This window comes from Equus quagga, chromosome 3 (assembly GCF_021613505.1).
Source record: "Equus quagga isolate Etosha38 chromosome 3, UCLA_HA_Equagga_1.0, whole genome shotgun sequence".
Taxonomy (NCBI): domain Eukaryota; kingdom Metazoa; phylum Chordata; class Mammalia; order Perissodactyla; family Equidae; genus Equus; species Equus quagga.
This window is the reverse complement of record NC_060269.1, coordinates 29,895,907-29,923,294: the sequence shown is the minus strand read 5'-3', so window position 1 is coordinate 29,923,294 and position 27,388 is coordinate 29,895,907. Positions and strand designations below refer to the sequence as shown.

The 27,388-nt window shown below is 36.4% G+C and overlaps 1 protein-coding gene across 3 annotated transcripts in view; it reads right to left on the bottom strand.

Annotated features, from left to right (window-relative positions):
• The window catches only part of ELMOD2 (ELMO domain containing 2), a 31,721-nt gene extending 4,695 nt beyond the window's left edge, over positions 1 to 27,026 (bottom strand). Inside the window, exons 1-8 of one of the 3 annotated variants that reach the window (XM_046657249.1) lie at positions 26,883 to 27,026; positions 25,631 to 25,778; positions 23,676 to 23,704; positions 13,602 to 13,699; positions 11,845 to 11,974; positions 9,278 to 9,411; positions 5,800 to 5,868; positions 4,881 to 5,014 (exon numbers count right to left, since the gene is read on the bottom strand). In XM_046657249.1, coding sequence (XP_046513205.1) covers positions 4,881 to 5,014; positions 5,800 to 5,868; positions 9,278 to 9,411; positions 11,845 to 11,974; positions 13,602 to 13,699; positions 23,676 to 23,704; positions 25,631 to 25,772 — 736 coding nt within the window. In that variant the 5' untranslated portion in view covers positions 25,773 to 25,778; positions 26,883 to 27,026. The remainder of the gene's footprint in view (positions 1 to 4,880; positions 5,015 to 5,799; positions 5,869 to 9,277; positions 9,412 to 11,844; positions 11,975 to 13,601; positions 13,700 to 23,675; positions 23,705 to 25,630; positions 25,779 to 26,882) is intronic. The other 2 variants (XM_046657248.1, XM_046657250.1) reach the window with 2 other exon arrangements.
• Positions 27,027 to 27,388: the final 362 nt, after the last annotated feature.

The window sequence follows — 27,388 nt, the reverse complement described above, 5'->3', positions numbered from 1 at the left end:
TGAGCTGAGGGATGCTAACCGCTTCTTCCCAAAAGACAAGCTGAGATGGCAATTTGATAATTATTTCTAAATAACATTTTTTATTTTATTCCATTCAAAATTTATTTTGTGTACACATTAGGACAATAATGCATCTACAGAAATTATCCATACATATATAAATTGAGGCTGTGCTCTCCCTGACCCCCGATACACTGATAGAGATGTACGATCAAAACATTTGGAGATTAATGTTTTGGGCAGTAGGAAAAGTCACACATCCACCTAAATTTTATGGTATACCATTTGTTTTAGTATTTCTGGCTATTAGGTTTCAGCTATTGACCATTCTTATTAGTCCTTTAAATTGTTTTTCATTACTCTCAGGACTGTGGCCTATTCAAATTGACTATATAGACCTGGAACAAACTGCTCGAGTATAAAGTACTAGAAATTTTTTGCTTCTGAGTGAGGTGGTTGGTCCATAATGTAAACTGATGTCAGAGGAAGACTGACTCAAAGAAGTAAGACTATAATGGCTAAGTTGATTTAATGAGACATCAGGAAATTGCAGTTGATACCAAAATTCTAGGAAGCTGGCAGGGCCATACATGGCATAAGACTTCTAAGGCTTTCCAGACAGAGATGGAAAAGAGTTGTTTCCACAAATCACATCTATTGCTCTTTCGACTCTAGGAGGTTTAAAACACTAGACTCAATATAAACACCATACAAAATTTGTAAACTCAGAACTCCCTGTTTGCTTCTACTGCCTCTAACCAAAGCCACAGGGGCACCTGAGGTTTCCTGATAGAGGTTAAAAATAAGGGAACCACAGGAACAGGGATTAACTGTAAGCCAGCCTGAGGGATCTTATTGGGTAATAAAAATGTTCTAAAACTGGATGATGGTGATAGTTGTACAACTCAGTAAATTTACTAAAACTCATTGAATTGTACACTCAAAATGGGTGAATTTTATGATATATAAATTATACCTCAATAAAGTTGTTATTAAGCCATAACTTTTTTGTTATACAAACTTGAGGACTTATTTTTTTTGGAACCACCAAACCAGAGGTCAGCAACTTCCCAAGGAGGACGGTGGCTATCTGCTTACATTTTAGATGTACAAGAGGGTGATAATGGAGCTAAGAAGCTAAATTACCACTCACTGTTTCCAGTCTTGCCTATAGAGAACAACGACAAAATGGCAGGAAAGATAAAGGGGAAAGGGGAGATCGAGACACATCACGGGGAAATAACAAATGTAAAAGCTAATCTCTTCATAGATAATCTCTTTCTTCTAGATAGAAACTACGACCTTGGAACTGATTCGTGTAAACAAACTGGGCCCACTCCTCCAACAAAAAAGGTAAATGTGTTCAACAGATAAGGTTTCAAATTATTTTCTGGTTAGAGAATAATTTCTAAGAGAAGTAGAACCTTGGTTAAGACAAGAAACTTTACTACTGGTAAAGGGCATGAAAATCAATTTTGGGGGGAAACTTCTGCATAAAAGACGGATGACAGGGGCCAGCCTGATAGCATAGCAGTTAAGTTCGCGCATTGCACTTCAGTGGCCCAGGATTCACCAGTTTGGATCCTGGGTGTGGACCTACGCACTACTTGACAAGCCATGCTGTGGTAGGCGTCCCACATATAAAGTAGAGGAAGATGGGCAGGGCCAGTCTTCCTCAGCAAAAAAGAAGAGGACTGGTGGCAGATGTTAGCCCAGGGCTAATCTTCCTCAAAAAAAATAAAAGATGGATGATGGATATGTGTGTATGTGTATGTGTTTGCTTTAAATGTTTCAAAAAATTCGAAAAACATAAGCTTCACTGCTTCCAGGAGGATCCACAGAGCTTATGGATCTGAACTGATAGAAACAAGGCAACTGAGAATGTTCTATAATGACTCTCCTGCCTCAGATATTACTTTGATGCTCTTCCTAGACAGGAGCCAAACAAGATGCTAGTGTTTAGGGCCCTGGAGATCAAGAGTACAAAAGATGCTCAAGTTACCCGTCTTTAGCTGAAAGAGTACCAGACAGAGGTCCTTTTGCACAGCTTTCCTAACTATAACACTCCTCTATTTACTTAAATAAGGTAAAATTCTCGATTTGTGAAGAAGTGTTTTGGTTGTTTCTTTTGATATTTGTTTTATGTTCAATGGGCAACATTAAACAAACATATATTTCACAGAGAAAACGAATATTAGAAGCAGTTAGCAAAGTCCTAGGAGTTTAGGTAGTACACTAAAAGGCAAGAGAGATTTAGGAAAGGAAATTCAACAAGACAGTGGGGAGAGAAAACAGTTCCCCAGCAACAAGACGAAAGAAAAGACTGGAGAACAGGGAGGAGGACAGTACAGATTTGGATGAAAATCTGTTCAAAATGCCTAACCCCCAACAAAGGAGACTGGCTGAGTCTGACCCAAGGCAGGTCGAGGGCAGGGGCCTCTTCTCAGCTCATAGAACAAATATACAGTTTCACAGTCTACACTAAGGGATAGATGTGCTGGGGCTGTTTTGACCCAGTTTCATTATTTCTATCTGGCAGGAGCAAGGGATGCAGGCAATCTCCAGAACAGTCAGGAGCGGCCAGGAGGGTAGCTAAACCAAACAAGGACAACTTTTGACTGGTAAAGGAAAGCATCTCATGCCCGCTGTGGGATCTTCTGTCCACTCAGGTAGAATCATCAACAGTGGTCCTAGGGACCGGAAACGCCTGTCCCTCCATCTGAAAACACATTGCACTGACTCCTACTTTGTGTAACCACCACCACAAGATCCTTTATCTTTATTTAGTAAAAGAAAATAATCTGGACACACAAATGCTGGGCTAAAGAGAGGTTGGGCTGAAGATACACATTTTGGCATCATTAGTTCACAGATGGTATGTCAAACAGGGGATTGGATAAGATCCCGGAGGCTAAAGAGAGAAGTGGGCCCAGGGCTGGCTCTGAGGTGCTCCTACTTTTAATAAGGCAGTGGATGAGGAGACAGCAAAAAAGTCCAGGCAAAAGCCAGTGGGGCAGGAGGAAAGCCAGAAGAATGTGGCATCAGAAAAGCCGAGATAATGTTTGAAGAAGAAAGGCATGGCCATTTATGCGTAGTGCTGCTAAAAGGAACAAATAACATGAAGGAAAAAAAGGGGCAAGTGGATTCGGTAACAAATCATGCTGTTGGTGTCTTTGAAAAAACCAGTTTCAGCAGAGTAATGGGGAGAGAAACGAAATTGGAGTTAGAAAAAAATTGGTGGTGAGGAAATGAAAACAGCACTTATGTTATAAAAGTTTTATGATGAAAGGGAGCAGACAAATGGGGGCGGTATCTGGAAGTAGATGCTGCAATAAGGGAAAGTTTTGTTTGGTTTTTGAAAATGAAAGCTTCATAAATGCAGAGACTTTGCCTTATTCCCTGCTATATCCCCAGAGGCCAGAACAGCATCTGGCACACGTGGCAAGTGAATGAATGAATGGGAGATGCAGAAGCAGGTCTGCAGCCTGATAGGAATATTCCAATAGAGAAGGAAAGATGAACAATGGAGAGAAAAACGGATAAGTGAAGGAATAAAGGCTCTGATAAGCCTTCCCAGAGAAGGTCATGTCTAAACTGCGATCCGAAAGATGAGTAGGCATCACCTGGAAACAAAGGAGGGAGCAGGAACAGCATTCCAGGTTGAGTGAAGGGCCCAGAGTCAAGAGAGAGCATAACACATTTGTGCAACTAAAAGAAGACCAGTAAGCTTTAATGTTAGACTGTGGGGGTGGGGGTTGATGTGTGGCAAAAGATGAGTCTGCAGAAGTTGCAAGGTGTGGCTTATACAGGGACTTGAAATGGCACTTGCTGAAGAATTTTAGGCAGTGAAATAAAATGTCTAGATTTTTACTGTAAATAACTATACCTTCAATGTGGTAAAGAATTGGAAGAGGGCCATGATAGAAAACCAGTTAAAAAGATATAACAGTAACTTCATAGCACAGGCCTGATGTCATGCAGTTACAGTGAGGATAGGAAAAACTAGACAAATGCAAGTGAAATTTAGGAAGTAGATGAAACCAGAATTAGAGATGAAGTCAAGGTGAAAGAGGTTTGAAAGAATGAGAAAGAGGGGGAGGTGAGACCCCTCTCTTTCAAAAGAAAGAGACAGCGTGGAATAGAGAGACCTAAAGGATGTCACCTTCAACAATGGAGCTGAAGAAATTATGACACGACCATTTATTATCTAAGTTATTTCCCATTTCCTACCAACATGCAAATGACATTCTAAAGAGACAAAAAGATCAAAAAAAGTAGAGTATGAAGCTAAGCTAGTTTTGAATTCTTTGATATTCTGAGCAGTATCTTCAGAAGATGGACTCATTCAGTTAAGTCTTCAGTGTTCAAATAAAATCATAATAAAACTTAATGGAACAGGACTAATAATGACTGCTTTAAAAACACTTAAGTATCCCCAACCTAACCTAAGAAAATCTGGCCTTGAAAAAAGGGGCATGAAAAGTTCCTTTAAATTAAATTTCCTTACAAGAGTAACAAAATAATCTGCAAATGGTCTGTCCTTGACTCAACAGCATGTATTAACCAGTATTCAAGAGGGAAAATTCATTTTATAGTTGACTGAAAACTGGATGCCTACAGAGAAACTGCATGAACCCTAAATTTGTGTACATATGCAAAAACTGCCTCTGAATTTTCTAATCAGCAAATATAGAAACAGAAGTACAAAATACTCTGGGGACCCATCTTCTATTATTTTCCTGTTTTTCAAAGATCCTAAATAACAAAATGACAAGCATAAGTTATGTACTTGATAGAGGTATTAAATTATATATTATGCCTTCCTAACGGCTTAAAAATTCTCTTAGAAATATCTAGTTGTAACTCATTTTAAAACTCACAATAAAACTGATGAAAGTGTTCCATCGTTGGCACACCAGGAACAAAGTTGTAGAGATGAAACTTCAAAGCTTCACTCTTCAGCAAGCTATAAGCCATCTCTGTAAGATTGATTCCAACTATTGCATAAGAATACCTAAGTCAGAAACATCACCAGTTATACCAGCTAGCCAAACAGCTCATAAAATACATTTAAAATTAGGCAAGGAAAGAGTAAAAAGTTACTTTGATCCATTTCTAATAAAATATTGATTTTACAATAATCTCTGCATATTAAGAAAAACCAGAGTAGATCACAATTTTCGTTCTTTGGAGGCTGTTAATTTTCTGGATATAACGTAAGAAATAAAAATAAAACTCTGGTCACATGAATATCTAAAACCAAAATCCTTAAAAAGAATTTAAAGGAGTACTACATACGCTCATTGATTTCTAAAATACACTGGGTAATCTGACATTTTCTCCTCCATTATCGGGATATTTATTTTTATGATGTAATATTGTTACAATGTTTTTCAAAGATAGGTATCACTGAAATATAAAAATAAAATAACAATGATAAAGCTAATGATGTGACCTCAATTTGTATTTCACTTCACAATTTTCAAACCTATTTATCATTTTCCCAATCCTACTTCAAAGCTATTTCTTATTCCTATTTTCAAATCTATTTCTCAAAAAATTTTTATGACAGTTTGTATCTCCATTTTACAGATAAATTATATCTTGTGATAAAAATATACTGAACCACATACAAAATTGGTTTCTGATCACATTTAGCAAAAATAATGTATCATGCAATATCCTTTATAAAGCTTATTAATTAAAATAATCTAATTTAAAAAAATACCTTGAAATACTTTCAAATTCAGATCATATAATCGACTTAAATTTAAAAACTTACAGTTTCTTCCAGCTTACCCTAATTTTGGATGATTTGAACGGGAAAGAATCTGATGAGCTTCACTGGTATAATTTTCACTGAAATACCTAAAAAGGTTTAAAAGAAATAATGAAATTAACACACGTCATTCAAATTGAAGCTATCCAGAAGCAATTCAAAAGGCTACTGCCAAAATGATAGTCCTAGTACTGCCACAGTGATCCCAGTCTCCATCCCAAATCACTTCAGCGGCTCAGAAATGCTTCCGAATCAAAAGTTAATTCTGAACTATCAGGCCTACCTAGCATAGGACAAGGGGCCTTGACAAGACTTTAAAGTATTTTAATAAATAAGTGATCCAAGAAGAGATTTTTTAATCTACTTTAAAGAAAATCTGGAGTTCTTTGTATTTGTTTGTTCTAAATTTTCCATAAAATAGTCAAGGCATACCTGTTGGGACACTCTTCCTTTCTCCTAGGCTTATTCCTTCTATTACAACTTAAGTCTGTATTGTTTAATGTCATTTTCAGTGCAATCAGAAGAAAGTCAATAACTTTTCTTTTGCACTAAAAAAAAATCTTCTTTGACCAGTGGTATAACTAAAATACTGGCCATAAACAGAAGTATTAGCACGTACAACAGAGAAATATATAAAGCTATCTATCTGTAGGCTCATACATCCTGTTAGTTTGTACTAATGCAACCTCTTTGAGTTCTTAAAGATAGGGACCAAGTCTTCTGTTCAATCTTTGAATCACCTCATAATGCACTGGTACTCTGACACATATACATACATGACAACTGACTGGATGTTTATGTGAGGCTAAGAAGGACAATAAAAAAATGGATTTCTATGGTTTATTTAAATTTTAGAGGGCATGATCATTGACATTTTCATAATGCTTAGAAATTTCTAACAAATCTTCCCCTATTTTTATTCTATAGACAGAAGACTCTTGACTTCCGTTTTTCTTCATCTGCTCTAATTTTCAACCCATTAAGGCAGGCAGGGGTTGTTAACTTAGAAGTCCACGAATAAAGGATCATTCATGAATGAAGGGGGGTCCAGGAACCACCTTAAATCATGCATAAATTTTCCCATGAGTACATTTTTTGGGGAGAAAATATACAAAGCTTTCATTAGATTCTCAAAGGGATCTGTAAATCCCCAAACAGGAAAAAGTCCTGTTTTAGTGCAATGCCTTCCTTACATCCTCTAATTTTTCTACTTTATCCCTAGGTTGGCTCTAAAATGCCTGTAGCAGACTATTTATGTTTATATTTCATTTTTTCATATGATACTCCTAATACAATTCAATATTACCTTAGTATTTCAATAATCAAGGTACTCTTAAAATATTCAATCTGTAACACAGAGAGAGCAACTTTTAATTTTCTTGCTGAACTTAGTCAACCCCATCTTAACAATATCTAAGAAAAATAAACATCTATGCAATAAGGGAAACTATTCCTTACAATAATCCGCATTAACTAACTTCCTTTCTTCTTTCCCTCTCTCCCTTCCTACATATGTTTTCGGCCTTAACTTGTATATTCTTCTTTTCTGCTTCTGTTCCTCCTCTATTCAGATTTCTTCAGTCTTTCTTGAATTCATTTTCTGCACATACCCTTTCTTCTATATCTGCCTCAGCATTCATTTACCTAAAGCATTGTTATCTATCAAACTAGCAGCTATCCTTCAAAGCAACAAAATATCTCAAGAGATTAGATGACAAAAGCCAAGAAATTTCAAAAGCAAATTACATAAGAGTATTTGAACAGCTTGCCTGCTTCTTGACTGTATCTTTATTTTGATCCTGGAGACTCATAGCTCCATACACAGGACGACAAACGTAACCATAGAGGAATCAGAGTTAGTTTTATGTTTTCAACTATTTCTAGTACCTTAGCAATCAAATAATTATTAATATATGTGAATCTTGGTCATTTTTCAAATTAGTAGATACCAGCTCTAAATAGAGTAAAAATATCTGTGAATCAATTAAAGGTCTATCAGTATCCCTTACCACAATCTTGAATCAAAGCCTATTAACTTATTTAAATTTTAAGCTAAATTAAATTCTCTTCTGGCAAATGCTGAAAAATCTTGACTTCGGAGCAAAAGGGCCAGAAGCAAAGTTATGCAGAGAAAGAAAGAAAACACCAAAATAGTGCATATCTAATTAAGGTTCAAATATCTGTGTACTTTACAAGTACCAAGAAGCAAGCTGTATCTTTAAAGGCTAAGAACAAAAGATTCATGTGTTCTAAAAAATAATGAATTTTACAATATTTTATTACTTTTCCAAGAAGAAATAAACTGCATTTATTCTACTTAAATTCCAAATAGAAGTTTCTGTTTATCAAGATGGAAAACTGGAAATCTCATTTTTTGTAATTATTATTATTTTTAAGACTATAGTATTTTATCTCTGGGAGGCAGACTTATGAGGAAACGTCATACTCATAAAATTTGGGTATTATAGAAAAATTAAATACTTCTGTAACTGAAAAATCTTATAGATATTGCAACCTCACTGAGTCTTCTATTTTCCCCCAAAATAGCCTTATCCATATTGACCCAGTGTTTTTTCTCAATATTAACATAATTTAGCTCAGTTTCAGGACTAACTTTTTCACAGTAACAATTATCCAAATTTTCTTAATGGTTAAGTTTCCCATTCTAGGCATTTTATAGTCTATAAATCACAATTCAAGGACACACCCAAACACTAGAATTTCTTCATTTGTATAGCCATATCCCCATTAACCTTTCAGTTTACTTTCTAGAATAGTTTTGGTTATCAATTCTGATTTTAGTTACATATTTTGGGATTTCACAAGTACTGAAGAAGAAAAAGAGTTCGTATAGGCTCTAAAAAGTTAGAGATCTAAATCAGTTGTCACAGACATCGAAGAATAAGTGTGAAGAGACTTTACTATCATCTTATCTGGTTATATTTCCCAAAATGGAATCAGAGAGCCAAGAGAGAAGAGGCAAGAGGATAAAAAGAGTAAGAAAAGAGGGTACATAATTCCTTAGGAAGTATCAGAAAGGCGGTCAGGAAGACAAAAGAAGAGGAAAGTGAAGTGAAGAAATCTTGGGGGCTGGCCCCGTGGCCAAGTGGTTAAGTTGCACTCTCCGCTGCGGCAGCCCAGGGTTTCACCAGTTTGGAACCTGGGCACAGACTTGGCACCGCTCATCAGGCCACGTTGAGGTGGCGTCCCACATGCCACAACTAGAAGGACCTGCAACTAAGATACACAACTATGTACTGGGGGGATTTGGGGAGATAAAACAGAAAAAAAAAAAAAAAAAGAAATCATACACACACCAAGCATATTTCTAATGTCTTCACATTGTTGCCAGCACATTAGTAAATACTTTCAGCACTGTAGCTATTAAAATTCAGAGATAGTATGAAACAACTAGATCAATTCTTATTACAATTTAACAATATTGGAGATTACATACAACTTCACTTAGAGAAGGAAAAAAAGTTTATTTTTACTTACACAAGATTGATTAATCCAAGTATGCCCATGCCTCTGAAGTCTGTTTTGGGATCATCACCCTGGAAACCAATGTCAGCCCACTGCTTGGAGATTCTAGCCTTCAATGTTTTTGTGGGCATTAGAAGATTCCAAAGCTGTATAAACATTTGCTTCCATATTACAAATAATAGTGACGTTCTTAATTTACCAAGACATTTTTCTTCTCATAGCTGATACACTAGTAAGTTGAATGCTTTCAATTATACAATTTTTATAAACAAACCATAGGTTCAACAAAGACTATATTTAGAGAACTTTCCAATTATCCTAAAAAAAAATGTAGTATGCTTATTCCCATTTAAAAGATTGATACAAAGAATAAAAGATTTTGAAAATGCAACAAACACACAAAAATCTAAAACAACGAGATACCTTTATTCACTAAGTAATACAATATACCATAATTAGTAAACTGCTTCCTTGACAAGAACACAATGTTGGGACGTGGCCCTTGACTCAGACACTATATACTTTAGCAGGCTCTATTCCAATGGTGGATGATTAGTTCCTACTCAGAAGAAGGAAACTAGGTCTGAGAAAGGGAAGGGATCAGGGAGAAATAATACTGATAGTATTCCAACTTATATGATCACTATTTTACAAATTTTCATAGCTTTAAAATAAAAAAATAATATGACTTGGTTTTAAGTAAATACACGCCTTAAGACTGAGGATTTAAGAACAGCAATAAACTAATCAATGCAAAATAAAGTTTAAAAAAATTAATCAGTCATTTTTTAAATTTGACACCAGAAGTCATCCAACATAATAGATTTAGAAAAGTGGATAAGAAAGTTTGTGAAAATGTGCAGAACAGAAATACCCGCATTTTTTCCCCATTTCACTACCATTTTAGGCATTATTGAGTAAATGGCTCCTAATGAAAGGAGTATTCTGTTACCTAAAATAAAATGTGAGGACCTGTGACGTTACTTTAGGACAGGGTCAGGACTCTGGCCTTGAAGCTAAATCCAATCACGACATTGAGTTTCATCCGGTCCCTTTTATTACTAACAAATGCAATTTGCTCACATTAGGGTCTCTCCGTGAGATCAGCAAGGGGTCTGATGTGCCAATGACGTGGTGAGAGACACAGTAATACCACTAATTCTCAAAATTTGATATGCATAAATATCAAATTTCTGGGTTTCAGCCCCGGAGATTCTGATTTGGTAAGGCAAAGGTGGAGCCCTGGATTTTAAATATTAAAGACTGGTTAACTTCAGAGAAGGTGGTCCTTGGACTACACTTAAAGAAACACAGATGTACTTAGCTCTTCACTCAGAGAGACTGCTGAGCATGTGTGGTGGCTGGGTGACTCCCTGCTGGCAACTGGCTCGTCAAAACTGAGTTTCATAACAAATCACCAAGATGAAAATTCCCTTGATGAAATGATAGGACTTGTGTCTTTCCCCTTGAAAACGGAAGGTATTGTGTAGAAAAGGTCTGAAGTTAAGGGAATAATGATAATGAGGAGGAGGATATAAATAGCAGGCAAGCCTCAGGGCGCACTAGGCACTATTTTAACACTTTAAATATAAAAATTCAATCCACACCAATAGCCCTTTGAGGTACGTATTCTTACTATCCTCATTTTACAAAATCAAGTTTTATTTTTAATTTTAAAATTAGGTGAAGTGCATATTTATACTTTTCCAGAAAAAAATACAAGGTTTTGTGGTTTTTAAACTTGTCTCTTACTGTTACTTAGATACCATCAATGCTTCTTTCCGTAGTACTTTTAGCTGTAACAAACTCCGAACGCCAAGTGCAATGTGCTGTTTTCTCTAACTTGAACCATTTAAAAATACAATGAGAACAGGTGTGTTGGACAGCAGGAGACTCAGTTTTAGTTCAGAATTTACCATTCTAGGACCTAAAGTAAATTACTTCACCTCCTCTGGGCCTTAGCATCCTCATCCCTAAAATGAAGGTACTAGACTAGATGACCTGGACAGCTTCCTCCAGGTCTAATGTTCTCTAATTTCAGCATCTCACCGGCCTTATGTACTTAAACTTCAGAAACAAGAAATAGGAGAATTCTAAATAAATTTCCTTACTTTCTTAAGTTTTAAATCTGTTGTGGCATTAGTTGGTGACCAACATTCCATAAATCCCAAAAGATTTGACAAAATAATCTGAAAAGGGACATCCACATTCACAATTTGAGAGTACGCTGAAAAAATGCTTAATTTATATTAGCAATTTATATAAAAAGTAGGGGGAAAATCTGAAGCTTGTGGACTCATACTTTTCAGTTGAAAAGATCTCCCTTTATAAGTTTATAATTTATTTCAGAATTAAATAAAGCATTAAAATTTATTTGAATATATTTTAATGATGCTTATCACACAATTATAAAAAGTAGTTAACCAAAAATCTTTCAACAACACAATAAAATTTTCTAAGGGGCAAAGAAATTGGATAGCTGTATAAACCTCTAGAATCTGCACACATACCTTACTAGCTCAAGCCTGATTTATTTTTCCAATGTTCACTAATTCCAAATACAGAAAACAAAAATTTACCTTGAGAAGCAGCTTTTCATGTTGCATGTTATCAGAATCATACGGCTTTTTTCTCACACTTTCTACATCCAAATAGAGCTGTTTATAACCGGATATCTGCAGTAAGCATGCCTTCATGCAAATTTTAAAACTGAAAGTGATAAAATAATTATTTTTAAAATTATACCTTTTTAGTACAATAAAGTAATGTCTTCCATAGATTGCGGTTCACATGTCTATCTAGAAAGCATTTTCTAGCTTTCAGTTTAGTACAATCAGCATCAAGAGTCTCTGAAACACAAAACATTATTCGAAGTATCATGCAGGATAGGATAGAACAGGGTCCAGAAAGAGGGCAAGACATGGTAGGAATGGCAAACTTTGCAATTGCAAGGATTTGGCCTCTTTTTCTTTCTGTGTTTCCTCTGGGCAATCTCATATATTCCCAAATCTTTATGAATAAATATTACTGACAGACTTAATTTTCCAAGTGCATGATAACAAATAGTTCCATGACAGGTTATCCCAGTTCTCCCAAATACAATAGCTTATATTTCCTGAAGAAACAGGCTCTTTTTTAAGTAAGTCTCTAAATCTACTAATGACGTTACTAATCATTAGTTCCCCACAATAGAACCCTCCAAGTTCTGACCTTCCTCCCTCCATCAACAAAACATCAAAAGATCCTCGAATTCTTCTTTCTATCTCTGAAATGTCCCTCAGACTACTCATCATACCCATTTGCCCTGATGTATTTATGGCTTTGTCATCTCTTGTCAGACTGACTCAGTTTCCTAACTGTTCTGTCGTTATTCCCTCTACCAGCCTCCCACATCCCCAAATTTACCCTCCATCTTCCTAAAATATGTATCTGATAATGTAGCTTGTTTGATAAAACAACCCAGGGGACAACATCTAAATCCCTCAGTATGCATGCAAGACTCAGTGCAATGTATCTACTCTCGCAGTCCACTCACTTCAACCATGGCTCTGCGCCTGTTTAATGTTCCAGCTACGAAGGACTCCCTGTGGTTCCCAGATACTCAAGTACTTCGTGTCTTGCTGGCCCTGTTCCTCTGCATGGAATGTGCTCCCTTACTCGTTCAACAAGGTCCACTTCAAATGTCACCTCTTCTGTGGAATTACTGTCACAGTTCTCTCCTGCACCCTTCCTTATTCCAGCCAAAATAAATTGCTCCTTCCTCTGTATTTGCATAGAAAATGCTGAATGAAGAAAAAATTGCTAAATACTTACTATCTCAATGTACTTGTGCTGGGAACACAAAAACGGAGTAAGTCAAGTTCTTCTCTTAGGGAACTTAGAATTTATGAGGGAAGAACAAGAGTACATCAATGATGATGGTACAGTGGGTTAAATGCAGTGACAGAGAGCTCCAGGAGAGGACAGAGCAGGGGCACTGGCTCAGACTGGAGGAGCCAGGGACAACCTTCCTGAAGGACAGAGAAACTGAACTTTGAAGGACAAGAAGGACATAGTAGCTGAAGTTATTTAACTTTGGAAAAGTAATGGTAAGTTAGCCTAAAGAAGGCAGATGGTAAACTGGCACTAGTATTAGCTTGGGAACCAAGAGATAAAGGTTTTAGTCCTCCTTCTGTCACTCACCTCTGTGGGCCTCAATTCCTCAGCTAGTCAAGTGAAAGGCTGAACTGGATGATCCCCACAACCCCTTTGGCTCCAATGTTTCACAGCTGTGGGTGATCGCCACACCTCACCAGATGTACGTGCACAGTAAGAGAATCCTGTAAAGGCAGCGTACCTGGCATCCTTCTCAGGGTTAATATTCTTTTCTTTCATTATATCTTCTACACATTTGTCCACTTCACTCTGAACAACAAGTGTCGCCTTCTGCAAAACCTATTTATGTAAAAGAAAGCTAAATGAGAAAATTGTCTTATACCTAAAAAAGAACAGTAAGTTGTGAGCTATTTAGTCAACATTGTAATGCGTATATTGAAATGCATACTGAAACCAAGTTTGTTTCAAATTTTCATTATGGCTAAATTATAAATAAATAAGCTAGTTAATAGAAGCAGCATGATGCTTCAGCTGAAGGCCTCCTTAACTGAAAATCAACAGGTTCTCAGCTGGTGAGTTCTCAGCAAACGAGCTACCACCATAGTGTGCTTAAGAAGCAGATACTTTTTATAAAATTTTTAAATTACGTAATAAAAATATACGTACAAAAAAATTTCAATGTAGAAGTCAAAGAAATTTTTAAATGCAGAACAGCAAAAAGAAGAAAACTCAAACAATCTTGTAATTCTACCACGAGAGAGAGCTACTGGTAACAGATCAGCATATACCCTTCCAGTCATTCTTCTATGCATATAAAACAGAATTTTTAAATAATATGTCCTATAAATGTCCACTGGATCCTGCTTCCAACAAACAAGCAAGTGCAGGCCTTCCTTACCCTTAAAAAGTTTCTTTAACTCTTCTCCTTCTGTAAGCTACCATCAACATCTTCTCTGGTATCCTTTATACTCCAGGCAAAACAGTGCGCTGTTACCTGGAGTTCTGCCTCTGCACATCCTAGGCTTTCTCTGGAACGCTCCTTTCCCCAATCTCTAAATGTATCAATCCTTCCCATTTTTAAGCTAGCTCATACCAGTCCAGGAAGCTTTCCCTGATTTTACTCAAGTGGAAGCAACCTCTCTTCTGTTGGAGTCCCCATAATAACTTACCTTAACCTTTCTACGACCCTTACCACTTTCTATATTATAGTTATTTTTATATATTAAGTGAAAAATTCTTTGAGGACAGAGATTGTATCTAGTTCATCTTTGCGTATCCTGCATATAAGAAATAACTGACAAATAATTATTGGAGATATCTAACAGATGAAAACCTTAAGAAAGGCAACTGTTTCAGTAAAAGATATGTACAGCAATGCGTATGATGATTTTAAAAGAAGGAAGGAAGGGAGAGAAAAAGGGAAGAAAGGGAAGAAAAGGATGACTTTCCAAAGCAAATTCAAAAGTGATACGGAAAATTATCAAAGACTAACAATCAGTAAGGACACATATGGTCAACACATCTATAATCGTGGGATTATATGGCTACAGGAAATGTCGTGAGGCTTAAAAACCAGCACTAGTAAAAGGGTTACCTTCATTATGGGTGGAAACCTCTTGCATATATTGCAAAATCCTAAAACATGAAAAACCTAGTCAAACGTCACCTCCTCTGGGAAGCCTTCCTCAGCCTGGGAGTTGGTACTCCCATTTATGCTCATCGCTCAGGTAGAGAGCACTTACCACACCATATCTGTTTACTTTTCTATATTCTCCACTGGACTTCATCACTCTTATGTACTCTTACATTATGAATGACTGACTGACTGATTGAATGAACTTGCCCAAGCCATATATAAACTTAGAGACAGAGTTCAGACCAGAAACCATGTCTAGTCTCTCAGCACTCTTTCCTGTTTATAATATTCGATTACTTTTTTTTAAATTGAGGTATAATTTAAACACAGTGCAAGGAACAGATGTTACATACTCAGTTTGATCAGTTTTGACAAATGCATATAGCCAAGTAAACTACATCCCTATCAAGATATAGAACATTTCCATCACCCCAGAGAGCTCGCTCATGTCCCTTCCCAATCAACCCCTCCTCCAGAAAGCAACCACTGTTCTGATTTCTATCACCGTGACCTTGCAGTGGGCATATAAATGGAATCACAAAGTGTGTACTCTTTTGTGTCTGGCTTCTTTCACTCAACATAATGTTTCTAGAGTTCATCTACATTTTTGCTTTTATCAGTAATTTGTTCCTTTTAATTGTTGAGTAGTATTCCAGTGTAGGAATAAACCCCAGTTTGCTTATTCATTCTCCTGGTGATTGGTATTAGCATGGTTGCCAGTTTTAGACTGTTATGAATAAAGCTGCTACAGCATTTTTGGTTACATCTTTTTGTAAATATGTTTCATTTTTCTTAGATACCAAAGTGGAATTGCTAAGATATAGGATAGATATATGTTTAACTTTTAAAGAATGCCAAAACCATTTTCCAAAGTGATGCTACCATTTCATGCTCCCACAGGCATTCATTTGCATTGACGGTGTTAGTCTATTTCATTTAGGAAGTTTCACTACCCTATTCTAGTGGGTACCTAGTGTCCTCCCACTGTGGTTTTAATTTGCATTTCCCCACTGACAAATAATGTGGAACACTTTTTCAAGTACTTTTTGGCCATTTTTACTTATATATATATTCTTTTATATATACATATACATGAATATATATTCCATTTCATGTATGTGTATTATATATGTATATATATTCTTTTACACACAATATACATATATATCTGTATATATGTGTGTATATATATATGTTTTCTTCCTCTGTGAAGTGACTATTCAAGGATTTTGCCCCTTTTAAAATTGTGCTGTCTTTATTACTGAGTTCTAAAAGTTCTTCACTAGATACAAGCCCCTAATCAGATATATATGCTGCAAGTATTTTCTCTTAGTTGGTAGATTGCCTATTCCATGGTGGAAGATATTCTCGTATGCTTTCTTTGAGAAGTTTTAAAGTTTTAGTTTAAAAACAGGTATAAAGTCCATATCAAATTAATTTCCAGATGTGGTGGGAGATAGGAGCCGAGCTTTTTTTCCCCCTCCATTTGGATATCCAATTGTGCCAGCACTATTTATTGAAAAGACTTTCCTGTTCTCATCGAATTGCTTTGGCATCCTTGTTAAAAAGTATGTGTGGTCTATTTCTGGTCTCTCATCTGTTATATTTATATATTTGCCTAGAAAGTCTTAAAGTTAGGTGGTCTAAGTCCTCTAATTTTGTTGTTTTAGAAGATTATTTGGACCACACTAAATCTCTTGCATTTCTGAAGAAACTTTAGAATGAGCTTGTCACTTTCTTCAAAAATAGCTTGCTGGAATTTAGCTTGGAATTGCACTGGATCCATACATCAATTTGGCGATTTGCATCTTAATAATATTGAGTCTTCTAATCGATGAATACAGTGTATCTTTTCATTTTAACTGTTCTCAGGAAAAGAAGTTTTAGTGCAGAAGTCTTGCATACCTTTCATTAAATTTATCCCTGAGTATTTAAAATTTATCTCTCTGTATTCTGGATGCTATTGTAGGTGGTACTGATCTTTTTTTGTTTTCTTTTCCAAAAGTTTGTTGATAACATATAGAAGCACATGGTGTCCTGTGACACTGCTAAATTCATTTACTAATAATGATAGTTTTTGTAGATTTCTTAGGATTTTCTACATTCACAAACTATGTTATCTGTTAATAAAGACAGTGTTCTTTCTTTTCAGTCATGTCTTAGATTTCTTTTCCTTGCCTTATTGCACTATCTAGGATCTCTAGCACAATGCTGGATAAAAGCAGACAGAGTAAACATTCTTGCCTTGTTGTCAGTTGAATGTGGAGAGCATTCAATATTTCAATACTATACATCATGTTAGCTACAAGTTTTTCATAGAAGGCCTTTAATAGGATGGGGAAGCTCCTTCTACTCCTAGTTGAGAATTTTTAATCATGAATAGGTATTGAATTCTATCAAAACAGTTTTTCAGTATCTATTGAAAAGCCATCTCTAGTAGTCTAGTAGTCAAGATTCGGTGCTCTCACTGCTGCAGGCTGGGTTGGTTTCCTGGTCAGGGAACCACACCATTTGTCTGTCAGTTGTCAGACTGTGGTTGCTGTCTGTAGCTATGATGCTGAAAGCTACACCATCAGTATTTCAAATACCAGCAGAGTCACCCATGGTGGAGAGGTTTCAGCAGAGCTTCCAGACTCAGACAGACCAGGAAGAAGGACCTGGCCAACGACTTCTGGAAAAATGGCCATTAAAAAACCCTATGAATAGCAGCAGAACATTGTCTGATATAGTGCCAGAAGGCAAGAGGATGTCACAAAAAGACGAGGCAGGGTTCTACTCTGCTGTACACAAGGTCACTAGGAGTTGGAATCAACTTGACAACACTAACAACAAAAATCTATTGAAATAAGCATATTTTTCTAATTTACTTTGCTAAAATGGTGAGTTACATTCACTGATTTTGAAAACTCAATAGTGATGTATTATTCTTTTTATATATTACACAGATTAGTTTGTTAATGAAGAAATTTTGCAACTATATTCATGAAGGATATTGATTTGTAACTTTCACTTGTTATATTGTCCTTGTCTGGTTTTAGTATCAGAGTTATACTGGACTCATAAAATGTGTTTCCTCCTACTTGATTCTCTAGTTTATGTAATAGTGGTATTATTTCTTCTTAAATGTTTGATAAGAGTTCACTAGTAAAGCTAATATCAGAAGGGGTTTTTGTGCAAAACTTTTAAATTACAGATTCCAGTTATTAGCTCTATGGCTATTTAGATGTTTTCTTTTTGTGTTAGTTTTTTTCTTAAAGATTGGCACCTGAGGGGCCAGCCCTGTGGCCAAGTGGTTAAGTTCACGCACTCCGCTGCAGAGGGCCAGGGTTTCACTGGTTCGGATCCTGGGCATGGACATGGCACCAATCGTCAGGCCACGTTGAGGTGGCATCCCACATGCCACAACTGGAAGGACCTGCAACTATGTACCAGGGGGGATTTGGGGAGATAAAGCAGAGGAAAAAAAAAAAAAAGATTGGCTACAGTTGTTAGCTCAGGTGCCAATCTTTTAAAAAAAAAAAAAAAATATTGGCACCTGAGCGAACATTTGTGGCCAATCTTTTTTTTTATTCTTCTCCCCGAAGCCCCCCAGTACATAGTTGTATATTGTAGTTGTGGTCCTTCTGGTTATGCTATATGGGACACTGCCTCAGCATGGCCTGACAAACCGTGCCACATCTGCGTCCAGGATCCAAACCGGTGAAACCCTGGGCCACCAAAGTGGAGCATGGGAACTTAACCACTTGGCCACGGGCTGGCCCCTTGTGTTAGTTTCAATAAATTGTGTTTTTCAAGGACTTTGTCCCTTTCATCTAAGCTATAGAATTTATCAGCATAAAGTTGTTTGTAGTATGTCCTTATACTTTTAATCTCTGTAGACTGTAGTAATGTCCCCCCCATTCATTTGGGTTTTCTCTTTTTCTTGATCAGTGTTGCTAGAGGGTTATTAACATTACTAATCTTTTCAAAGAATCAACTTTTCAGTTTGTTGATATTTCCTATTTTTGTCTGTTTACTATTTCATTAACTTTTATCTTATTTTTATTATTTCCTTTGGGTTTAATTTGCTTTCTTCTAGTTTCTTAAGATATAAGCATAGATCATTGATTTTAGCCCTTTAAAAACTCCTTTAGGTATACTCCACAAATTTCAATACGTTTTTTTTTTAATCATTCAGTTCAATTGTCTCTTAAAATTTCCCTTGTGAGTTTGTCTCCGATTCACTGATTTCTTAGATTTTTAATTTCCAGATATTTTGGGATTTTCTAGATGTCACATTTTTATTTCTAATTTTGTACTTTTGGGGATAGAAAACATACTCTGTATAAGTTCAATCCTTTGAAACTTGTTGAGGCTTAAAGACCCAGCATACAATGTAGCTATATGAATGTTCCATGTGTACTTGAGAGTGTGTATTTTGCATTTCTTGGGTGTAGCATTCTATAGATGTCAATTAGGTCAAGATGGTTAATAGTAATGTTCAAACCATATATATCACTTCTGATTTTTTTTTTTTGTCTTGTTGCACTATCAATTACTGAGAGACGCATGTTAATGTTTCCAGCTATGATTGTGGATTCACATATTTCTCCCTTTAGTTGAGTCAATTTTTGCTTCAAGTATTTGTCAGCTTTGTTAATAAGTACATACACTTTTAATATTATGATTTCTTGATAAGTACATACACTATTAATATTGTTATGTTTTCTTGATAAAAATTAACCCTTTTATCATTACAAAATAAAGATTTAGTCCTTGGTAATACTCCAAGCTTATGGTTTCCAAAAGAAAGCAACAACAGCTTTTTACATTTATTGTTTGCAAAGTATGTCCTTTTATTTTCTATTTGTTTTTGTCTTTTGTTTAGAGTGTGTTTCCTGAAAGAACACTCGATTGGATTTGGATTTTTTTTATTCATTTGTCAATCTCTGGTTTATTTTTTAACCTTCTGGTAGGTCTTTGATTCCTCAACAAAAACAAAATAATAAGCTGGATGGAGGACAAATATAACACATTACAATATTGTCTAAATTCTCATATACCCCACTACTTTGAAGGTATATTCAATACTGAAATATATACTACTTAAAGAATTTCTTAGGTCAGCAATTCTAAAACTTTCTTTTTTAACCTCAAACCATGTAAGCACCCAAAGACCATTTTCCCAATGATGTTTACTTTTGAGCTAAAGGAAAAGGAGGTAATAAAGAATGGGAGAGCAACATACACTACTCACTTATCATAGATTTTTTAAGAAAATAATATATGCTTATGTATATGATTTTATTATAATAAAACATCGATGAACATATAGTTTTTTTTTACTACACCTACCCTGATAGTAGGTTACAAATTATACGACTAGCACACATTCATAGGCAGCAAACATCAACAGTGAGTTTCACTATGCGAGCAAATTTGGGAAGGTTATGTATACATTTGTGTTAGTATATCCACAGGGTGTGAATGTTTCATTTTTGAACCACAGTGCCTATGTGGTTATATGCTTATAGGTTAGGTACTTAAAGTCTAGCTTTTGGCAAATTAAAGACCAAAAGATATGCAAATGTAAATCACTATAACATCAACCCACAGCCAACTAAACTGATGCCATAAAACTAATTTATTATTCAACAGCTAGAATGTTATCATTATTATTTAAAAGCCAAGACAGTGGCTGCAATAGAAAAACACAGCCAATCAAAAACACTATTAGATCAACAAAGTGTTCTTTCCCTAAATTTCAAAATTTTCCAAATACCTGTATATGCATAAGGACAGTGGAGCTCTGCAACACTACCATACATCGCATGGCAGTCTTTTGAGTAGAACACTGAATTGATTCCTTGAATTCTAATAAAGTTTTCATTTTCATTTATAAATCCCGAAGTTTAGTAACCCTTAATATATATAATTGATAAGTAGTCCTTAGTCTGAAGTACAAGCAAATTAGACTCAATTTTTAACAATCGAAGAAAGAATTTCCACTATGGTACCGTTGACCATACTACCACTGCTTCAGGGAATTGGCCTTCATAGAGTAAAATCACTTTTATTCACAGTAATCATTGGTAATGCTAAGTATTTAAATACCTAAGAGGTTCTCACGAATATTTTAAACTTCTAAAAATCTTGTAGTATATATTGGTTCAATCCCATTATCATTAATATTCCTAGTAACTACTGTCTGTTGGACACCTATCATGTACTGGCATTCTCTTAGACTGCTTCCATATTAATATCTCTAATCCTAAAACAACCATGTGGGTATTAATACCTCCTTTTACAATGAGTAAATTGCACCAAGTCAAACAACTGGTAAGTGATAAAACCAGGATTTGAATCTAGAGTTCTTTCATACAAAAAAGCAGATAAGGTTGATAAAAAGAGCACAAAATCAGAATTCAATTTTACTCTACAAAGCAAATAAAATATACAAATGAGATGCAATACATACCATAAACTGTATGTTTAAATTGATGAGGCTTCCTCCATTTGTTTACTGACAAGTTTACCTCAGATTTAAAACATCAAGAAAACAAAGCTTCTATGATTTAATTCAGTAAGGAATTAACTACCCATTTGTTGATCATTCTTTTAGTATGTCCTACAAAACACTATTAGCAATTTATACTTTTTAATAATAAAGCCAAAAGAATAAACTTTAATGTTTACTTTTCAAGTGACCTTTTAATAGCCAGTAAATGACCTAAAAAATAATGAACATTTTGTTTTTCTTTAATTTGCAACCACTACCTTAAATTCCCCAAACACTTCAGGCCAAATTTACCTCTTCCTTCTCTAAATGCCTATTTATAACTGCATGCAATACTGGTCTTTACTTCTTTTGCATATCCCAAAGACCCTGGTGGAATGTTGAATAGATGGCAATCATTCATATTTTGGTCAAGGATTTGACCAAGGCACTAGAGTTCTTAAAAAGTAACATCTTATGCATGGTCCCACTTGAGTTTGGCATAATCTTACCACACACAAAATCCCATTAGTAAATTCTGTGACCAAAAATGTTGTTACAATGAATTGCAGTAATAATAGTTACACAGAATAGATGTGACACTGAGTTCTCAGTTCCAGGACCTCTCCAGAGGTTCATCTACAATTTACGACATTGTTGCTTTGTGAAATGGCATCCTAAATTCCAATTAATGGAACTATATGGGTGGATAACCCATATAGTTAGAACGAGCAACTTGTTAACTTTCTAGATCCCTCTGTTCTCATTTAAAAAAAAGAATATTAATTACTCTCTAACATTCTGAACAAAAGAGTAGGACTCTAGACTCCTCCCCTCAATATTCATTCATGTATATGAGTTATTCTTACACTGACCATTCTTAAATAAAAGACTGAAAGTAAATCAGTAAAGCACCTAACTTATAAGTCACTCTCCATAACATAACTTACATGTTTGCAACATTCAACAACATCCATATTCCTTCCGGCATGACATATTAACTCACATCAATATCACTAGACAGTAGCAAGTCAACTTTTTTTGACTCTAAATTTTTGATCCACATTGTACATCACAACCAAGCACAAACATACATAGATACCTAAAACACATATAGATGCACACACACATAGATAACTAAAATTAAAATTTCATAAAATAACATTTAACCTTATTATGACCAATGTTTTCTAAATATTTTCTATTCTATTCGTTATGTCGTTGTTTAATGCTGGCTGTGATCTACTTGGGATTTCAAACAATGGTCGAGATGACCCACACTCTACCTTTGCCACACCAAATAATCTATCTACATATATATATAGAAAAAATTGTGAACTACTATAGGCAAGTACAGCATGTAGTAGACTGAATTATCAGTCTCAATTTTGCACTCTCCTGTAATTGAATTATATACTATGGCCTTATGGTGGGCATATTGTATGTCTCCACCCCTTGACCTGGGCTTGGCCATGTAACTTATGTTAGCCAATGGGATGTTAATGGACATGACACAAGGAAACTTAAAATACGTCTATGTGGTTGGAACTTCAATGATCCACTGTGAGAAGAACATACCCCAGGGACCCACTATCTTTTCAATCTAGGTCCCAGAACGAGACAAATGGAACAGACTTGAACTTGACACCAGCCTAAAGAGAAGCCTTTCCAGCTGGCCCAGAGACACATGAGGAAGAAATAAATAACGTATTGTTAAATGCCCTGAGATTTTATATGTTTGTTACACAGCAAAAGCTGATTAATAAACAACATGAAGTATGATTTATTTTGGAGCAAAAGGTTCATGACCAGGGTTTCCTATAACTACCCAAAATTGCTTGCTTTTCTTTCACATAAAAAGCTATCCTAAGGACACAGTCTAAGAGAAGGTTTTCCCCCTAAGACCCCATTTTCCCAAAAGCTACCAAGTTTTCAGGCAAAAATAAACAAGCAAAACCACAGAAGAGGACAAATTATTCAAATACCTTCTTTGTGCACAAGTAGTACACAAATACACACACACATAGAAAATGTTTTAAAAATAGAATATTACTTCTAAAGTGGGAAAATTTCACTCAATACTCTTTACGGCACAGATTCTTCCAGTAGGACACTAAAAATAATTCTAAAATTCAGGCATTCTTTTAAAGGAAAAGTATCCCCAAGTTAAGTTTTCTAGAATTATCACCTTGATATGATCCTACCTTATTCTTGGAGTACGTCAAGGAATTTTCTGAAATGAAAAAAAATAAACCAGAATGTTATCACTTAAATGCTGTTGAATTACTCCATAAATAAATAGTATAAATATCAAACCAGTAATAAATTCCTCTAATAAAATTAGAAGATATCATTTCTACATGAATAACACAGCAAGCATTTTAAAATTTTATCCTTACAGTATAGAGAACTAGATATGATTCCAAAATCCTCAAACCAACACAACATACCAGAGCCAAACTGGCGAGACCGACTTATTTCCCCAGGGTCATCTGTTTCTGTGTGGAACACCAAGTGTCCACTAGCCACTGCAAACTCATCCACGGCTGCCTCAGACTAGCTCAGGTCCCAGAAACTCAACTTAAGACTACAGTTGAAAGAGTTCTCTATGATATTTTCTTCATTTACTAGCTTTAAAGAGTACACGTTTAGATTTGGGGAGCTAGCAAGTGAATCATCCAACAAGAAAGGGGCAAGAATGAAAAGACTTCAGGTTATTTGGCCAACCATTCTCTAACCAGACAAACAGCAGTATAGCTTCTCCATTCTGGTTTTCTGTCTCAAGAATGACAAGAATATTTTTACTGGTCTATTTAAAAATTTTTCAGGCACATTGATGAATAGTCTCCTTTTTCTCAGTAATTTGAAAAATTCCAGAGGAATGTTTTTGCCACAAAATAAGGCCTTAATATGTTCTTCCCCCATACTATAAAAAACCAACCAATATTGCCAAGGTTTCTTATCAAGAGGTACTTTGTTCTTCTCAGAGCCGTCAAAAGGGCAAATCAAAAGAGCAGGCAATAATTTAAGTCAGCCACAAAGTTGTGAGAAAACTAGGGAAGTAATTAAACTTCAATCATCCAGCTGCCCTGAGGCCTACTCCCTCATGTCTGTCATTCTCCCCATGTTGTCTTGGATACTAACACTCCCTCCCCAAATCTTACAGGGGTGGATTTCTTAGGTGAAGCAAACTTGTTCAACACAAAAGATCTGGTTAAGTCATGATTTTCCATTTAACGCAGTGAACATGAACTGCAGACAATCCCTGGTCTTCCTTACTCTGGCCAAAGAGAATTGACCTCAACCATATGTCTCACTCATTCCTATTCTAATTGAAAGCAATATTTTCAATTAAGCATTAAAAGCTGATGAATTTTAGGAGGTAACAGACAAGCAGCATTCAACAGAAATGCAACGCAAGCCAAAATGTGAGCCACATGCGTACTTAAGTTTTTCTAGTAGCCCCGTTAAAGAAACAGATAAAATTTTAATATATTTTTAATCCAAAATATTATTTCAACATATAATGAACATAAACAATTATTAGTGAGATATTTTTACATTTCCTTTTTATATAAGCTCGTTGACACTCTGTATATATTTTATACTTCTGCACATCTCAATTCAGACTATTCATGTTTCAAGTGCTCAAGAGCCACACGTGAGTAATGGCTAGAGTATTGCCCAGTGCAGATTTTGAGTCTAATAATCCTTCCCAGGGATCACTAGATACCTATTATTGTCCTTTCATGATTAGGTAAGAGATTAAAAGATTGATGAACGATGCTGACTATAAAAATGGATGTAGATCCACTCATTCTTCCCCTTCACTTGAGCTAAAACTTCAAAGGGCTTATACAAGCATAAAGATTTTTCTCTAGAAAATAGGTTGCAACTATAATCTAAGGTACAAGTGATGAATTTCAGGAGGCAGAGAAGATAATTCTTTGCACACATGCAGAATTAAATAACCATCAGTTTCCTTTTCTATAAAATCACAGTTTTAGAGCTGGAAGCATTCAAGCTAGATTTCAAAGATTACGAAACTGAGTTTAAATGACTTGATCAGGATACACGAGTGCATATGAGTATTGAGAAAAAATATTCATTCCGAGTTAAAATTTCCTGTTTTTAATTATTCTCCTTTTAGTAACATTACCTATCCTGTGTGTCCTTTGTGCACCTACATAGGTATCAAAAATTCGCTGCAGTTCACACTTTCCAGTCATCTGTCGTAAGAGCCATTTCATCCAAAATCGAAAAAAGTGCCCATAGAAGAACTCCCACAAAGAAACAAACATTTTTTCCTGGAGAAGGAAATATATGACAGGTTTAACAGCCTTATATTGGATTTTAAAATGAAAAATGTTAGTTTATCCAACTCATCAAGTCCCAAATTATATCAATATCTATTATGTTATTCCATTGTGTCTATTTTGTAGTAGTGTTTAGGCATCTACGAAAACAATGACAGGTGTAATATATACAATTTAGATTAATTAAATGATGGTCAAATGGTCAATTTATCACTTTAAAACAACTGTAAAAATCAAACTACTTATTTAGATTCAAGCTCTGTTCCCTATTTTAATTTCTTAGTCTTTGAGAATGCGGCTCAACAGTTCAGCTACAAAAGGAACCCAATTAAGCACAATTAAATAAAATATGCCACATATCAGAATTGTTTTTCTAAGGAATAAGCTCTTCTTAACCCCTATGGATAATTCTAGTTACATCTGTCCCACAGTCAGATGATGCCGGTAAATAAAAACACTACATATGGCTTACAAATTGAAGTACTCAAGTTGAACAGGAGTAGATCACACCCTGGCTAATTGTTGATTTTCCATTCAAAAAGTGAGAGCAGAAATACTCAGAATAGTAATAAACTACACCATCGATAAAACTGAATCTTTATGCCAAAGAAAGATCTTCAGCTCCTAAATGAATTGGGATGGGGGCAATGCAAGTGAGGAAGAGTTACTTAAGAACAAACAAAAATGCTCATCTCCTTCCGGCCTTAAACATTCCCAGCTCCACAATGGGGCCTGAGGGATTGTCAAATTCGATCCCCCCGCAGGTCAGCGCAGAAAGAATGCACATCAGAGATGGGCTGAACTGTGACTTGAAAATGAATCCATCCAGTCCGCGCTCATCAGGACAAAAGCAGCAGCACTGCCAAGCGGAGGGAACTGAAGCTTTGTGGCGCCTGAGCTCCCCAGACTTCGGGGAGCCGCTGCGCGGAGCCCCTCTTCCGGAGCCTGGCCGAGCCCAGCCGAGCCCAGCTCGCGCGCTGCCCGCCAGTGGGAGGGACCGGCTCGCACAAAGCCCTGCCATCCCCGGGGCCCCGCGGATCCGCCGTAGGACACCGCGGGGCTCGCGCAGCCCGCGCGCCCTCAGCGCAGCCGCACCGAAGCAGCGCGGGGCGAGACGAAAAGAAACAGCGGCCACCTCACAGGAGCGGAAGAACTAGGGGGAAGCTGGAGCTGCCTCGGTTTCCCCAACTGCAAACAGCCGGCAACGGAAACGACGCTACTCGCAGAGCGCTCCCTGCAAGCACCGCGACCCGGAAGTCAGGAAGCGAGGCCGTGGGAACGCCTTGCCCAGGACACTGCCAGCCCCGCCCCCGCCCCTCCGGCCTCTTCCGATTGGCTCGCGTTCCACCAATTGCTAACGTTGAAAGGCGGTCGAGCAGAGCTGCCTCGGCGCTCGTGATTGGATTCTAGGGACGCCGGACGGTTTCCTTGGCAACAGCAACTACAAGCGCTCCCCAAGCGCAAGATTGATCTCTCCTGGAGCAGCCCTTGAGGCTTTTCTGGCTTTAAATCTCAGGTGGTTGGCGCAAGTTGAAACCGTGTGGTGCTCCTAGACTCCAAGCAAGGAAGAAACACTGTGCTTTTGGTAACTTTCATAGCGC